The sequence below is a fragment of the Acomys russatus genome, chromosome 1 (genome assembly GCF_903995435.1).
Source record: "Acomys russatus chromosome 1, mAcoRus1.1, whole genome shotgun sequence".
NCBI classification, from domain to species: domain Eukaryota; kingdom Metazoa; phylum Chordata; class Mammalia; order Rodentia; family Muridae; genus Acomys; species Acomys russatus.
The window spans coordinates 83,690,873-83,705,497 of NC_067137.1; the positions used below are offsets into that span (position 1 = coordinate 83,690,873).

Consider the following 14,625-nt stretch of genomic DNA (forward strand, 5'->3'; position numbering starts at 1 on the left):
AGCAGAGTCACTCATAGCTAATCTGAGACTAAGAAAGGCATGACTGTATTTCAATAAAACTTAACTTACAAAACTTGGCAGCATGTTGAAATTGGCCCTAGGACACCATTTACTGACTTTTCTCCTGGGTCACTCAAGTTAAGGTGACATCCCTTTGGCCTTTTTCTTTGTTTGTTCTCTTCCGATCGTTTTCACTAATTGCTTTTTTCCAAAATCACCATATAACAACTTGTTAGTCACTAGTTTAGTAGATAACCCTGCCCCTCTGCCCATCAATCTTTATCATTTTACCTGATGCTAAATGCTTGGTTTCCCCTTGGCCGTCATCATTGGGTCAAAGTCTCCTGGGCGCAGCTATTGGTACACTTTCCTTTCCTTCTCTGCGAACACTCCTCCAGGCCTCTGCACTAGTGCTTGCTCTCGCGTTGGTTCTGTGTTTTCATCACAGGCCCCTGACTCAGAATGCTCTCACCTTCCACTCATAACTTGCCTTCAGGTCTCAGCGTAGGCGCCACTTCTCAGGAAGAGCATTCTGGTGGCCCAGCATTCTCTCTCGCTTCTCTTGGTCTGAGTAGCACTTGTCATGTAAAATGCCACCTGTTCAGTTGGGACTGGGCCAGGATGCGATTTGTCTCATGTCATCCCACCCCCACTTCACCTGAGCTTGCAAAGTGGTTAAGGACAGCCCGGTGAATCTTTAGTCAACAGAGGCAATTAAATTCTTCCAGCTCAGCTGGAGGCAGTGGTGCATGCCTATAGTCCCAGCACTAAGGGAGGCGGAGGCAAGTGGATCTCTGTGAGTTCAAGGCCAGCTTGGTTTACAAAGGGCGTCTAGGAGAGCCAAGGCTACACAGAGAAACCTTGTCTCACAAAAAAAAAAAAAAATTCTAGCTCTGTTCATTCTTACGGAGCCCCTGGCTTAGTCAGTGGTACTAAGAATTGGTCCTTGATCCTGGACGTACCATCACCCTTTATCTGGCACATCTGACTGCTTCTCCCTTCTGGGTCTTCTTTCTTCCCCAACTCTCATTCTGGTGCAGACTTAGCTCACATCAGCACTCTGGAAAATTTTTTAAAATATATATTCAGCACTACCATTTTCTCTTTGCTTTCAACACCTATTTCTGTGTGTAAGGGTCTGACACCTAAGGATGTAATTGCAACTTTATTGATTGAAGCCTTCCAGTAACTCCCTGTTGCCCCAGGCCCCAGGCCAGCCTTCTAGCATGTCACCAGGCCATAATGGTCCTCAGCCCTGTTTCTGACCTCACTTGAACAGCCTGCAGCTAGCTGTGAGTAACCCCTGACCAGTCCTCTGCACCTGTACCTGCCTGCCTTTCCTCCGACACCTTGAAAACAGCTTGCAGAATTTCTAGGCGTAGTCCTATCTCTTGTGGAGTTTTCCTCTCTCTCCCCCTAGAAGATCAAAGGGAGTAAAGATGTCATAAGATAGCTATTGAGGTAGATACTTGGGTGTGATGTACTTTCTAATGTGCCCTTAGATCAAGTCGTCCAAAGAGACCTAGTGAGTGGGTCTGGGCAGGTGAATAAAGCACCTTGAAATGCTTAGAACTCTCTCTATTTGGTTTGTACTTAGGACTTGCTTGGCTTTGCCAGAGCCTCCACCATTTTCCTCCATCACAAATGGGTAACAAGAATCATCAGTGAAGAATTCTGGGATCGTTTATAGCATTTAAAACTGCCCAATATCTTCAGATTAAACTGGGTGGGGGCGGGGCACAAAGGAATAATTATTTCTGTGACTAAGATGCCTGTTCTACAGATCCATCCGAACTAGAGTTTTCCTAGCCTAATAGTCCGTCTTTCATGTGACAAGTCAAAAAACAAAATAAAGAGGTCCAGTCCCGAACCCATAAAGGTGGTTAGTAAAAGAGGGCCAGACTATGAGGCCATGGAGTTGGAAGAGCACGCAAGGCTACATTCCTTCTCCCATCAAGGTCGCAGAGACACCCTTCCCCCTCCCCCCTTGCATCCCATTTGGGAAGGCCCTACTCAGCATGGGTAGGAGATCTGCAGTGTAGAGAATGATTAAAGCTAGTGGGGTGCCCCTTTCCCACTTTAGCACCTGCTCTAGCCTGAGTTCTTGGGGTGGCTAAGTGGAGCTGAACAGCAGCCTGACACGGTTTCTGGTTTCAAGAGTAGAAAGGGCATTTGACTCTTTTAGAACTTGGCCCCCTGTTTTAGGTCCTTCAGGGGTACCATAAGCAATGACTTCTCCGAGTGAAGCAAGCCCTTCCTCTCAGAGCCTCCCTCCTCATTTGCAAAAAAGTGCAGAAGTAAATACCCGTGGATTTAGGGGGAAGAATTGTAGAAGGGCTTTGAAAACTGCAATGTGTCTGTTTAATTTAAATTTTCAATCCCTCCAATGGGTAGAGTTGGAATTGAAATGTGTGCACACAGGTGCACACAGACATAGCACCATGACATCCAGTGGGTCATTTGTGCCTTTAGTCCTCTGTTTGGAAGAGAAAAAAAATTTCTTTTAACCCTCAAAGATATCCAGTATTGCATACTGATTGCTGATTTTTCTATTGTGTGAAAGAAACTTTGAAAAACTGAGTGTGTGTGTGTGTGTGTGTGTGTGTGTGTGTAAAAGGTTTTGGTTTTTTGTTTTGTTTTGTTTTGCGTTTTGTTCCAGAAGATACATTTTTCATGTGAGAGGTTGGGGAGAATGTGCCTGACCTGTGAGTTACCCCAAATTTAAAATTCTATTGACTTTATGTGTTTAGCTACCAGGAGTGGATGCATGTTTTTTTTTTTTTTTTTGTATTTTGTTTGTTCGTTTTTTTTCCTTCAAAACATTTGTGCTTTAGAAGCAGAAGTGTTACTAGTCTTCAAATGTCTTTACAAGTCTTAGACACAACAGGGTCTAGTTTTAGCAGGACAAGGAATGCCCAAAGATTTCATTACTAAGATAATCGTAGTATTTGCTTTAATTTAGACCAGTCAGGCTTCTTACATTTTTTTCTAGTAATTTTCCAGCAGTGATTCTTCTTAGTGTGGTGTCAGCACACAGACCTGAGTCTGAGAGCTAGAAAAACAACAGAAAAGGAACAGGCTCCGGATTTGCCTCCCTTCCCCTCTGAAACTGCCAGAGGGATGCGTCTAGTACCTGCTCCCCAGCCACTAAGTAACAGACTTGAAGTACCCATCACATCTCTGGGGTCCCAGCCTGGATCTGGTGATGTAGTGACCTCATATGCAGGCTGGCCTTGGGTTGAGCAGCAGGCAAACACACTGACCTATGGGCACTGTGCTATAGTAGCATGGAAGGAAGCTGGTAAGGCAAAAATGGGGCCTCTTTTCAGAACTTAAATCTTGATTTGGCCCTTCATACGTGTGTGACCTTGGTTCAGTCTGAGACACCATCGTGACTCCATCTTTTCATCCATTTAACAGGCATGGTGGTACTTAGCTTGCAGATAGTAAAGGTGAGAGATAATGATGGTTAGGGGTTAGTACAGGCTTAGCACATTGATGGAGTTCAAGAGGAAGCTGTCTCGTATTAGGAATGCATTTGCTCATCTCCTTCTGTGTCACTGGTAAGTCCTATAAGAATCTGCACTCATCGTGGGCTTGAGAGTTTGTCTTTAGGAGAATGATGAGATACTTCATCACATTCTCAGATTCCTTTGTCATCAGGAAAGCAATAGAAAAGGGCCACCTAGTCTGTAGTTTAAGGTAGTATGGACCTTTTCCCTCCTAGATATCTCCCATGCAGCCAACAGGCACCCTACACCTTCCTCCCCGCCCCCTTAATATGTCACATTCCTCTGCTTACTCTAGGCTGAGATGAATGTTGTGGAGATGAAGGTTTCCTGCCCGTGATCAATTCTAATGCCTTTTGGGAAAGGAAATGATTACAGGTTATTATCAGTTAATTAAATGATTGTTTCCCTTGAGTCGTGTGTGCGAGCTTTTATTCAAGCCTGTTTAGAATCATGGAACATTAGTGTTGGACAGGTTCTGAGAATACACCTCATGGAGGTTGAACCAGGGGTGAAAGTGACTCCGACAGCTTCTGCAAAGTGATGTCACTGTGACACAGACACTGGCCAAAGAGCATGGGCTGGAGTGGACCATATACCCCAATATGTCTCAAGGGCTGTTGTTGTTATTAGTTTTTAAGTGTGTGTGTGTGTGTGTGTGTGTGTTAGTGCACATGTAGAGAGGTAAGAAGAGAACATGGAGGAATTGGTGCTCTCCTTTCACCATGTGCATTCTAGGCATCGAATTCACATTGTTAGGCTTGGTCAAAGGCCTTTACCCTCTGAGCCATCTGGCTGGCCCTCTGGCTTGCTTCCTTCCTTTCTTCCTTCTTCCTTCCTTCCTAAACAAAGCTCTGTGTTTTATCTTGCAATAAATAATATCCTCCCTACTATAGGTGATGTCAAGGCCTTCCTTTTGAGCTCACTACACCAAATCAGTCAGCATTTGTTGAGCAGGTACTTGGTTCAAGACATTTTGCTGAGCTTCTGAAAGAGCAGAGTGTCAGTTGCTTCATGAATGGAACTTGTCCACTTACTGCACGTGCTGAGATACAGATTATCAAAGTTTAATAATTATTCAAGAATACGGATGGGTGTTGGGATAGCAGTTGAGGTTGGAGTCTAAGATTAGTGGGATTAGTGTGGATGTCAGGGTCTCTCTGGGAACCTGACAGCTATTCCTTCTCAGTGCCCCTGGACTGTTTCCTCCTCTTCAGCAGATGTGCCTTGGAGGGGGGGGGGGCAATCCCACTTACAACCTTAGTCTGGAAAATCTTGAGCAACTGGAAATGGCCCCATGCTGGGAGGCATCCTGCGAAGGTGTGAATGGATGGATGATTAGGTGATATGGAGAAACAGGCTTCCCAAGTCTCACACAGCAGGGGCAAAGGTGTGGCTGTGTAGTGGATGGAGGGGAGTTCATAGGATGGAATTTGCAAAGGTTTGGGAAGGTTAGTGAGAGGCAACCCAAGGAGAGCCCTCTAAGCCCATAGAGGACATTGCTTTATTCTGAAGGCCCCAGGGAGGTGAGGGATGAGAGTGCATGTTAGAAAGTGGCCTTGGATAGCCACATCCTCTGATTTGTATGTGTTTTGGAGAGGGTGCTCACATCTGGAAGACACATTTGGAAATATCCTATGGGAATGGGATGCTCTAGTGCTGCCGAGGCTTAAAAGACAAGTTGTCAGTGTGTGCTGAGCTATATAGATGTTTAGTCTGGGGAGTCACCTGAATGGCAGATTCAATGATTCTATGATAACTGGAAACTTAGGAGAGCATGGAAACAGATCTCTCAGTGGTCTGGGTGTGGTGATGCACACCTTTAATCCCAGCACTGGAGAGGCAGAGGCAGAGGCAGAGGCAGAGGCAGAGGCAGAGGCAGAGGCAGGAGGATCTCTGAGTTCAAGGCCAGCCTGGTTTAGAAAGTGAATCCCAGGACAGCCAGGGAGGGCTACACAGAAAAACCCTGTCTTGAAAAACCGGAAAAAAAAAAAGTCTCAGAGATCACCTAACTCATATTTATGGTTCAAGCTTTGAAAAGCAGCAGATCCCTCTCCACCCCGCCCCCCCATTTTTCCTAGATAGTTTAGTCTGTGGATTGTTGGTAGGGTCTTCATGTCTGTATCTCTGGTACAGATATGTTGAATGGTTTGCCTGGAGTCACAGATGTGAGAAGAGCCTAAGACTCTTCTGGCATCGCTGCAAGACAGATGCAGAGGATACATGTGGACAGGGAGGTGAGGCATTTGAGCATCGTGCATTCCCGAGGCTACAATCTCATGAACATTTCATTGTGATTCTTCAGATTACTATGAAGATGCATAGTGGGGCTCAGTCAGCTACATGGCATTCGACTCACGAGCTGTTACACACTAGGTACTGGGTTGACCTTCAGTGATTAAAAGTGCTAATATACGAGGTATAGAAAGAATATAAAAAACTCAGAGAGCAGAGAGCAGGAGCCACACAGACGGACACTTTGTGATAGGTAGAAGATAAAAGAAAGCACAGCGAAGACTCTGAGGGACATTTTGGTTTGGGGAAGGATGAAGACGTGTCACTTCTCTCCAGTAAGTGACTTTCTCAACTGAACTATACTGATGCTACTATTTCATTTAAAAGTAAAGACTCAAAATGGGTCAAAGACTTAAATCTCAAGACGACTAGAGGAATATGTAAGAGGAGATGCTTCAGGATGTTTGTCTGGGCAAAGACTTTGATGACTCAAAACACAGCCAACCAAGGTGGGAATTGACAAATGGGTTCACATCAAACTGAAAAGCCACCTAATTTCAAAGAAAACAATAGAAAGAAGAGGGTACGCAGAATAGGAGATGAGATTTATAAACTGTTCATTCAACAAGGGATTTGCTTCTAGACTTTATAAGAAAACCAAAGAATTGATCATCAAAAATCTAAACAATCTGATTTTAAAATGGTCACATGGCATACATGTCTTTTCCAAAGAGGCCATATGAAGAGCTAAATTGCAAAGTGCCACTGCTGAGGCTGTGCAAATCAAAGTCACAGTGACAGATCTGTCTACAGTCAAGATAGTTACTATAAAAAAAATTCTAGTGAGATTGTGGAGCCAAGGGAGCATTTTGTCATTACAGATCTGCCTAACCTGAATGTTCTGTGTGGAGTCATGGTGGGTGGGTAGTCTTTATAGTTAGTTTCTTTTTTTTTTTTTTTTTTTTAGTTTCTTTTACTTAACATAATGTTTTCAAGATCTCCTCTCCCACTGGCAGCTTATGTCTGGTCTCTATCAATGGACCTTTAGCCATCTTTATTGTTGTCTGAGGATGTCTTTAAAAAGTGAAAAGGACCACATGCTTTCTAAACTTATAACACTTTAGTGTTTACATACTCTTCCTTGATAATGGTCCAGATTCTTTGGTGTAGCACATAGCCATGGATACTACGTCGCTTCTCAGCTTTCAGTCTTTGCCAGCCCACTACACTAGTCACATATAATGTGCACCCATCCTTTAAAAATTCTTGTACATTCTTTTAAACAAATAGTACCAGGACACCCAAATATGTAAAATAAAGTTGGACTCCCTCATCAGAAGATGTGTCAATACTAATTCACAATGGACCAAGACCTAAATGTAAAAGCTAAAAGCATAAAGCTGTTAGATGAATTTCAATAATGATCTGCCCAACAAGTTACTACCATAGATGCAATAACAGCACAAATGTTACAGGAGCAACCAATCATTTTTAAAAATTGGATTCCAATAGATGGAACCCATATTTGACATTATCAATGAAGCCAATAATCCATAGCTAGATAGGTCATGGTCTCTAGGAGAAAACCTACCATTGTTACTCTGCTAAATGAACATAACAATAAAAATGACTCCCAATGACTCATTGCTATACCAATAGATCAGTGCATCAGTCAACCCTCAGCAGAGGAGTTTATTCCTGCAGTAAGTGGCCTTGTCATAAAATGTTATTCATCAGTCGATGAGAGATGGGACAGGGAGTGCTGGAAGGGGATACTCAGAAATCAGACTTCATGGTAAGGAGTGTTGGTTTTGGTGTGGGCTTCTGGATAAATAATGAGGTAAAGAATGGAAGAAGGTGGACACTGAAATGGAGATTTCAGAGAAAGGCATCTATATCTTTGGGGGAAAAGATCTATGTTGAAATGTAGGAATTAAATCTGGCACTGCCTCTCATCTTCAGCCAACCTCCTCTCTAAGGTGCCATTGTGTTCTCATTTTTTCTTCCATCCCAAGAGTTTAACATCTCAGGAAACCATGGGTCTTAATCTTCCAATGGAATGAAAAGAAGATTGAAGAATAGATAGATAGATAGATAGATAGATAGATAGATAGATAGATAGATGATAGAGAAAAAGACAGAGAGCATGAATGAGTGAATTATAGGAGCTTGAGAAAACTAGCGAAGGATGAGGAGGGCCATGAAAGAGTGATGTTCAGCAGCAGTGGTCCTGAGAGAGTCTCTAAGAGAGTCTGGAGGGAAACTGCCAATAAATTCAAATGCTAGAGAGAAATCAACTGTCATGAGCACACTTGTCTTTGGATAATAAAGATGGACCAGTCATTGGATTTGACAGGAGGAAGAGATGAGGCTATAAGAGCTATTTAAGTGATGGAAGGCTTCACTTAAATAGAGCATCAGATTATAGGAGATAGCATGCGGAAGGGATGTGTAAGTTAAAGTTCTGGTTTACTCACTTTTTCTTATTTTATGAGGAAGAGTGTTGTGTGTGAGTGATCACAACTCCTATTCAAAGGCTGAATAATGAAAGTTTATGAGCTTGAATAATTGAAAGCACAAGAAGACTAGAGCATTACAGGAGCTACAGGTTAAATGATGCCATAAGCTCTTGATCTCCTTCTGTCTCTCAACTTCCTCCCCTTTGCCTCACTCTCTAGCTTTGTGTGCCATCAGGCACTTCAAAGTTTGTGTTCTAGCATGAAGTAAAGCAGAAATGAGACCTTGTCTCTTTCTTGCAGATCTTGACTTCCTAGTTGGGATTTTGTGTCCAAACTTAAACTAGCATCAGCCACGAGGAGAGTTACATTGGGCTAATAGCCAGATACAGAGACAGTGTCAGTTCTAGGCTGGTGGGTTAGATATGTATTGCAGTGATAGGACACTTGACAGAAGCAACTTAAAGAGCGAAGGGGTTATGTTGGCTCACAGTTTGAGGGTGCAGTGCATTGTGGTGGGGAATTCTTGGCAGCAGGAACTTGAGGCAGCTCCCCACAGGTAACATTATATCTTCAGTCATGAGGCAAGAAGTGATGAACACTTGTGCTCAGCTTGCTTTCACCTCTTTTCTTTGGTCCAGAATATCAGTCAATTGAATGGTACTGCCCCTATTCATGGTGGGTTTTCCCACCTCAGTTAACCCAGTCTAAATATCATTCCTCACAGATGTGCCCCTAGGCTTGTTCTCTATAGAGCTTTTCTATCCTGCCAAGGTGACATTGCTAAATGTCACAGTCTGTCATTCTGGTTGTAGGGACTTGTGCTCTGATTAGCTAATCGTAGGTCACATGGGAACCCTGTAGTTTGGGTGGGGTCCCAGTTGAACCATGTGGACCAACGATCAAGAGCTGCTGTAGATGATGCTGTGTGTACCATGATGTAGAGAGACACTTTCCACTAAAACTGTGCCAGGCAGAACTAGAGTCAGTGAGTGGAAATTATTGATCTCATTGGATTTCTGCTCATAGAGAAAGAGCTTCCTGTGGAGCACAGGAATAAAACAGGCCTGTTGTTGATGTAGGCAGTCAGCTATCTATGGGGACACCAAAGCAAAGGCCAGAAATAAGTGACAATGGCCAGTCTGTCTTACCAGCTATATGACCTCAAATTTCTGTATAACACAGTAAAGAATGAATTTTTTACCCACTGAAGAGGGGGAGGAAGGATTGTAGGAGCCAAAGGGGTCAAGGATATCACAAGAAAACCCACCAAATCCACTACAGGCCCACAGAGACTGAACCTCCAACCAGGGAGCATGCATGGGACTGACCTAGAGCCTCTGCACATGTGTCACAGTTGTGCAACTTGGTCTTCAAGTGGGGCTCCTAACAGCAGAAGCAGGGGGGCTGTCTCTGACTCTGTTGCCTGCCTCTGGGACCCTTTCCCTCTATTGGGCTGCCTAGTCTAGCCTGAATATGAGATGTGCCTAGACCTCCTGCAGCTAGATGTGCCAAAGCTGTTGATATCCATGGGCGGCCTCCCCCTTTTCTGAAGAGACAGGGAGGAGGAGAGGATGGGGAGAGGGGAGGTGTGGGATTTGGGAGGAAGGACTGGGAGACTGGGAGGAGAGGAAGGGATGTAAAGTTAATGAATTAATTAGTTAAAAAAAAAAAAGAATGCATCTTTACATGAAAATCCAGTACATTCTTAGATGCACATCAAAATGCAAACAAAGTCTTCATGAACCTGGGGCTTGGGGAGATGGCTCAGCCAGCAAAGCACGTGGATCACAAGTAGAAGGACCTGAGTTTGGGTTCTCAGCACCACATAAAAGTTGGTGTGCATCGTCCCCTGGATGGGAAGGCCTGGCGGCACTCAGAGAAAGGATGGGGAGGCCTGGCAGCACTCAGAGAAAGGATAGCAAGTTACCAAGAAGAGACTCGATATTCTAAGAGCATATATAGGGGGAGGAGGTCTCTCTCAATCACAGACAAAGGGGAGGGGAGAAGGGGGGAAGTGGGAGGGAGGGAAGAATGGGAAGAAACAGGGGAAGGGCTAACAATCGAGATGTAATATGAATAAATTAATAAAATTTAAAAAAACAAGCAAAGCTAAAAAAACAAAAAACAAAAGTTGATGTGCATGTGTAGGGGCAGACAGGTGGGTTCTTAAATCACATTGGCCAGATACAAGCTTCATGTTTGGTAAGAGACCATGTCTCAAAAAATAAGGCAGAGAGCAGGAAGACCGGCCCCCTTCTGACCTCTATATGTGCATGTATCATGTGTACCCATATGCATATATGTACACTCAGAGGAACATGTTTATATAAAGTTTTTCAAAACAGTTCTTTAACACTTGTGTTCACATTTTCTGTCCTGTTTGAGTCTACATAAAGACCCCTGCGGTGTACAATCTACTAACTTGTTTTCCCATCACTCTAAGTCTTGACCTGCAGTTTGGAGCCCTGTACCTGGGTCCCCTCTCTTAGCACATCTGGTTCAGATGGACAAAGCTTGAAGATGGGGCTTGAATCTGGTCTCTCGTGCTGATGATAATGCTGGTGAGATATGAGGAGGCAAGCCTGTTCTGTGAGAGAGAGAGAGAGAGAGAGAGCATCTGATGTAGGCGGCCTGACATCTGTCAGAGAGCTCCTAGCCCACTGAAGTAAACTGGCCATCTTGTCAGGCCCTCTGGGCACTGTTGGTGAAGGTTCACTTGCTGGTTGTAGGTGTAGCATGGCAGAGGTGGCCTGGCAGTCTGTCTGTCTGCAGGCTATTAGTGATTGAAGCGGCACTCGCAAGCAGTTTGTGTAGTGAGGTTGAGTGTGCGCATGTGTTTTTTTTTGTCAGGCCTCTTTTTGCTGAAGGTGAGGGAGTGGCTTTTAAAAATAACATCTTTTTGACTTGAAACAAGTCAAGGCAGAGAGAGGAGACAATTAGACACTGACATGCTGTTTAGTCACCTCTCCAGAGATGGCTATATTCAGAAACACTCAATAGAGGTTCGTAAGTGGTGTCAAGGTAGTTAACATGACATTGTAAGTTAGTGTTCGTCATGATACGAGCAGGTTGAGTTGAGCGTGGAAGTGATTTACAGTGTGGGCACAGCTTCTGTGCAGAGAAAGGCAGAGTTTAAGAACTGGCTGCCATGGTACAGAGGTAAAGGCTCCAGAGAGTACAAAGCGGTCACATCGTACTGTGAAATGTATTCAGTTGGAGCCTGATGTAAGGATAAAATATACATGGTAGTGCCTTAGAGGAAGACCAGCCCACTTTTGTTTCCTTGTAGGTACAATTAAAGCAATGAGTAGCATAAGGGACGCTGGGCCAGAAATGCCTCATGCTGTTCCTCAAACTCTCAGAGAACAGGGAGGCTCCGGTGGTAGAGGACTGTGGCCACTCCAGTGCCACCTGCAAAAGAGTCAGACAGCTCCTCCAGCGCAGGGCGCCTCTGTTGTATCATTTGTAGCTTATTTAAAGTGCTATTCTGCCCCCAGAGGTCATCATGTCTATACTTAGCTGAACTTTCTTGTTGAAGGTCAAAGGTCAAAGGCTGGAGTGGAGAGTAGAGCTGTGAATCTGAAGGATTGATTTGAGGACATTTATAAATGCGCGCATTTCAACCCACAAGCATCTTGTGTCGCAGGATTTTGAAATGTGGGTGGACAGTGAGTTTAGCATCCTGTAGGAAGAGGCCAGAGGCAGATGGAGCTGAGGTGTATGGAGATACAGCAGTTCCGCAAGGCACAGTTCCATGCTGGGTACCCTGCTGTGTGAGGGTCGTTAGAGTACATGTCTTGATGTCTCAGCTGGTTGATAGTTTCAAGGGCTGTTGAGCAGTCAAGAGTAACTAATCCTTGTCACAGACTAGACCAGGTGAAACAGATGCTCTTCACACAGTACTGCATGAAGCTAGACCTTTGGAGTCGGATGAGCCACATTTGCTTTGTGTTTTTTGCCATTGTTCCTCCAGCCCACTTGCTTGCCATATGGTCTAACTGCACAAGATTCCTACTAGAGATGCTCAGATGCTATGGCTGCTCTTGGGCATCAAGTGAGGCAAGCGAGGGGGAGAAGGCAAGTCAAGAGGAGGGAAGCTCTGGGTAGATGGTCTCCAAGCGTCACTGCTTCCCCGAGATCACACCTATTTCTCTGTCACTCTGCTGTGCAATGGAAAGTTTAGATTCAGTTTGTGGCTGTGATTTACGCACTGAGTTTAATTCTCGGTAAAGAATTATTTAAGGTCCACAAAAAGTAACTCAATATTAAAACATAACACGCTGTTTGTTTTCTCTTTCTAGGTGGATCTGGAGCCCGAGGGGAAAGTGTTTGTGGTAATAACCCTAACAGGGAGTTTCACTGAAGGTAAGAATGGGTTTGGAGTGGTTTCTGCATGGAAGTCTGTCCATGGAGGTGGTAGCTGGAGCATTTCCCAAAAGATGCTCTAAAACCAGCCGTGTAGCTTGGGCTGGCCGAACCCTGTTGCCCAGCAGTTCTATGGGCTCAGATTGCCAAGTTAAATGCCCTTTGCAGATCTGTCAATCTTGGGTTTTGTTATCACAGTCACCAAGTTTTTGTTCTTACTCATCGTCATCCTAGCTGAACTGCTGGGCTGTTTTGTTTTGAGTCATGCCTATTAAATCCTACTTTAGAGTTTTGGTTTTATGCCAGGCTCTTAGTTTACCTCTGAGAGAAACTTGAGGATCACGTTCGCCTTTCCAGAATCTCCACTTTATTGTTATCCTTAAAGCAATTCCACGCTTTAGTTGACCGGACTGATCAAACTGTTCCCACAACCAAAAGCCATTTTTAAAAATCGAGGCAAAAATTTCATATGGTGAAGCGAAAGATCAAATTCAGAACCTTTCTGTCCTTCGGAAGGTTCCTGTGCTTTCCACTGCTCACTTCTGCCCAGAGCATGCATGTGATGCTTTCTCACTCCCAACAACTATCTCTCCCCACTCTACAAGTTAGCGTAAATGCAGTTGTATAGCATGTTCTTTTGGGGGGTCTTTTTCTTTTGCTCAGCATCATTTCTAAAGGGTTCCCTCATGCCACTTAGTTATCAATATTATTATCTTGTGAATGATATTCCATTTCCTGGGTCTAGCGCTCGCTTGTTTTAGACATTGGCCGTTTCCCTGTTGTTTTGTATTATGAGGAGTGCTTCTGTAAGCCTCCTTGTACATAAGCTCTGTGGCTGCACACTTCCATTGCTTTTAGGTACACAGGTGGGTGGGGGGGACTTGCTAGGTATCAGGCTGATCATGTGTCTAGTTGTATGAGCCTTCCAAATGTCTGTGTGGAGTGGTCCTACTTTATCAATCATGCTCCCACTAGCAATCTATGAGTGTTCTAGGCACTCCAAGCTCTTTCCAGCACTTGATGTAATCACTCGTTTTAACGGTAAATGTTCCAGTAGGCGGGAATGCTGTTTTGTGGTTGTAATACGCATTTACTGGTGTTGAGAACTTTCTCACATGCGTATTGGCCACTTTACAGAAGTGTTCCTTTAAACCTTTTGCCCTGTTTCTTAAAATTTGTGGCTTATTTTTGAGTTTTTTTTGATGCCGAGGATTAAACCCAGGGCCTGGTGCTTGCTAGCTAGAGCACTCCCCGATGGAGGCAACCCCCAACCCAAGTTAGATAGAAGTGCCTTCTTCCGGTTTCTGAATGTAAGGTCTCCTCTGTGCTCCTCTGTGCTGCCCCCTTCTCTCCCTCCTGGGAATCCACGATGCTGGGGTCTTGTGTGTGCTCTGCAGTAGTGGGCTGTCCTCAGCTCATGTTTACCCCTCAGGTAAACCTATAAAGTTGTCATCGTTCTGCCTCAGCCTGTCAAGCTTTCAATGTAGGGATTTTTGTTTTGTTTTGTTTTGTTTTAATTTAGAAGATTTTAGTTACGCTAAAGCCTAACATGGCAGCATCATTTTTCATAATTTATGCATTTTGTGTCTTCTTTATGAGATCTATTATGGGGGGGTGTGTGTCACAGAGGCGTTTAATGGAGATGTGCAGTTTTACTTTTACTTTGAAGTCAGTGTCTGTCTGTCTGTCTGTCTGTCTGTCTCTCTCTCTCTCTCTCTCTCTCTCTCTCTCTCTCTGTACACACATACAAAACAGGAGTGCAGTACACCAATTCTGTTATTGTAGGCTATTTGTCCTGAAATCTTCCCATTCCTAGTGCACTTCCGTTGAAAACTAACTGACCACATAGAGCACAGGCCTGCCCCTGTGTTATTTATCCTGTTGTCTTGATGTTTGCTCATCTTTGGCAAGCACCGCACTGCTCTGCTCACTGTCTGTAGTAAGATGGAAGTCCTGTGAGTGCCCTAACTTTGCTCTTGCTTGCTTTGCGCTGGAGCTTATGTTAGCTATTCTCACTACTTTGAATTTTGATGTTGGTTTTAGCGTTAGTTATCATT

At 44.2% G+C, this 14,625-nt stretch overlaps 1 protein-coding gene across 1 annotated transcript in view; it reads left to right on the top strand.

The window, feature by feature from the left end:
* The window catches only part of Prkch (protein kinase C eta), a 214,789-nt gene that overhangs the window by 53,858 nt on the left and 146,306 nt on the right, over positions 1-14,625 (top strand). Inside the window, exon 2 of the mRNA XM_051147557.1 lies at positions 12,505-12,568. Coding sequence (XP_051003514.1) covers positions 12,505-12,568 — 64 coding nt within the window. The remainder of the gene's footprint in view (positions 1-12,504; positions 12,569-14,625) is intronic.